This window comes from Limulus polyphemus, unplaced genomic scaffold (genome assembly GCF_000517525.1).
Source record: "Limulus polyphemus unplaced genomic scaffold, Limulus_polyphemus-2.1.2 Scaffold920, whole genome shotgun sequence".
NCBI classification, from domain to species: Eukaryota; Metazoa; Arthropoda; class Merostomata; order Xiphosura; family Limulidae; genus Limulus; species Limulus polyphemus.
The window spans coordinates 132,086-134,847 of record NW_013666530.1 but is presented as its reverse complement, the minus strand read 5'-3'; the positions used below and the strand labels follow the sequence as shown (position 1 = coordinate 134,847).

General features: G+C 33.5%; 1 protein-coding gene across 1 annotated transcript in view; it reads left to right on the top strand.

The window, feature by feature from the left end:
• The first annotated feature begins 670 nt into the window (after nt 1–670).
• Nucleotides 671–2,762, top strand: part of LOC106461235 (peroxidasin homolog) — a 58,252-nt gene continuing 56,160 nt past the window's right edge. Inside the window, exon 1 of the mRNA XM_022388097.1 lies at nt 671–927. Coding sequence (XP_022243805.1) covers nt 911–927 — 17 coding nt within the window. The 5' untranslated portion in view covers nt 671–910. The remainder of the gene's footprint in view (nt 928–2,762) is intronic.

Genomic DNA, 2,762 nt, shown 5'->3' with positions numbered 1-2,762 from the left:
TGATTTTTTTAGTAATCTATGTACAGTATATATGACTATTTCCATATATAAATATAAAAAAAAACATTTATATATACTTACTGCAATATATAAGTTTTAATTTAAAACATTCAAAATGTTTTGGGAAATTAATGTTTTAAACGGGAAGGTTATAAGTTAACCTTTAGAATGACTTGCATGGATTTTTCACAAACAAGTAGAACAATCACACTGTATTAGCTCACTTCTCACATTTTCCTGAATCTGTAACACAAGCTGACACAACTGACCTTCCTTGCCCGTTACAGCTGGCGCCACCTGACATATTTCGTATATGGTACTTTAGGGTAATTTCCATTGTATGCACATTAAATTAACATTAGGATTTTTTCCCCTGTATTAAGAGAAAATGGGGCCAAGTGAGAGAAAAAGAGTTCTGAAGCTCATATAGACTGGCTTGGGACGTTATCTGTCATATGAGGATTGGCCAATATGTTACTGAGCCCTCCTCTCCAGGCCTGGCACCGTCAGGTAAGGAGAAATAGATCCAATCACTGTGCAAATATTCCACAAAGATCCAGGGAAAAAAAGATAAAAGAAAAAGGTACCACAAGGTGCAAAGTGGTTGATGTGCCATATTAAGTCTGCTAGTATTCTGTGAACGTTATTGATTAACTTACAAGAGGAACAGATTCGTTGCTCCGATTTGAAACGCAATGAGGCAAGACTTTACTTTCTAACACACAAAGCTACGTTTACGCGTGTTACTGAGACATTAAGCGTGCAGTAAATAAACTCTGGTCTGTTAAGTGAAGAAAGGCAACGAGTTCACTTGTGTGGTCGTGAGGCGTGATCGGCAAGATTCGCTAAGGAGTGATATCGATTTGAAGTTGTTGTTTTTTAAGAAGATTGAGCAACAGGAAAACAAAGAATGAAGATTTTATTGTGGTAGGTGGTAACGAGTTTCCATTAGAGCTTAACTGTTAATTATTATAATTTTCCTTTTAAATAATACTCGTACTTGTATTATTCCATTTCGTGATTTATTCCTAGACGTTCAAAAAAAACAAAAACAATATTTATCCAATGTACAGAACATAACGTTCATAACTTTTAATTTCAGAAGATTTAAATCTCTAATGTAGTAGCGAAGCCTACAGAGAATTTTGTGTTAGTTTTCAACCAAACCAAAAGAATAATCATAAGAACGCAGGTTTGTATATTGTATTATAGTTTATAATATAGCAGTAAGTTAAGGAATTGCATTACACTATATTCGAGATATTTAATTTTGATTTATGTGTACAAGTCAGTTGCTACTAGAATTATATCGAACGTTTTTTTCTTTTAATTTTTGAATAATATTTTGATAATTCAATGATCCAAAGTTATTCTATATATATTTAACGTACACGTCGAGTCGATAGGGTAGATGGATGCTGCTTTATTGGAAAGCTGAACACTAAGGCAAGAACATAAATAGTTATAACTCTGTCCTATATCGCGAGGCTCTTGCCCAAATATTTATATAAAGTTCGTCTTAAAATAAAGTTCATATATAATTTGTCTAATAATTGTTTTAGAAATGTTATGTTACATGTGATTGTTGTACTTTACTGACACAAAAGTAATATTGTTGTAATTTTTGATCTTTGTTGATCAAAGAATAAAGCTTTTATCGTCCTTTTAATCCGGGGAAAAATATTATCTTGTAAAAACACCTCTTGTATTTATAACTTAGATCATTCTAGCCTGTGTTATATAATAGCTTTAAACATAATGTTTCTACTCTAGTGCTTTATCTACTAAAGACCACAATATTTTACGGATTATGAACAATGACAACATCTAAGTAAGACGTTAGGAAATAGTATTAAATATACCGTATCTGAAAATCTATTGATTAGACAAGAAACCGGCAATCTAATACACCTGAAAACCAACTGATTAGATAAGAAACCGTCAACCACACAGATCTTGGAACCTAGTGATTAGACAAGAAACCGTCAACTACACAGATCTTAAAACCTACTGATTAGACAAGAAACTGGCAAACTAACAGATTGGAAAACCTATTAGCTAGATAAGAAACTACCCAGATATCTGAAAATCTACTGAGTAGGCAAGAAACCGGCAAACTAACATATTTTAAAACCTACTGTTTTATCGATGTAACCAAGAAAATGAACGTCGCAGTAATGATTTTAATTAAAAAACAAATTATTTAGTTCATTCATGATTAATTAATCACCACTCTTTATAATATATACATGTCGTTCCCTTGTCCTCTTAAAAATAGAAACAACTAAAATTCCATATGTTGAAACTTACTTTGACTGAAAGGTATAGAGACGAAATGCACTTTAAATTAACTGAGCAAATCATAAAATTGTCGTTAAGATAATAACTTCCGTCCTATCAGTTTGACGTGGGTCATTCTGAGAATGAGCGATTGAAAGCAACTCAATCACCGGTGCTTTTATCATAAACCGTTACGTTACTGTTACTTTTCGTACGGATTTCTTGGCTTAACGTAGGAGTGGCTTGTACGGCCGTCCTTGGTCTCTTTCGTAAACAGCAATTAGAACAAACCCTCGTGGTTTTTCAGCTTCATGCACGTTATCGTTTATGACTATATCTCGTGTAATGATTCATGATGGTGGAAAAACACGTTGGTTCAAAAAGTCTTGATAGAAATGAATAAAAACCCTATAACCCGAGCGCCCTCCCCAGGTGGCCCCTTTTTCTTCCCGGGTAAAACGGGGAAGAAAGATTCTCCTTTT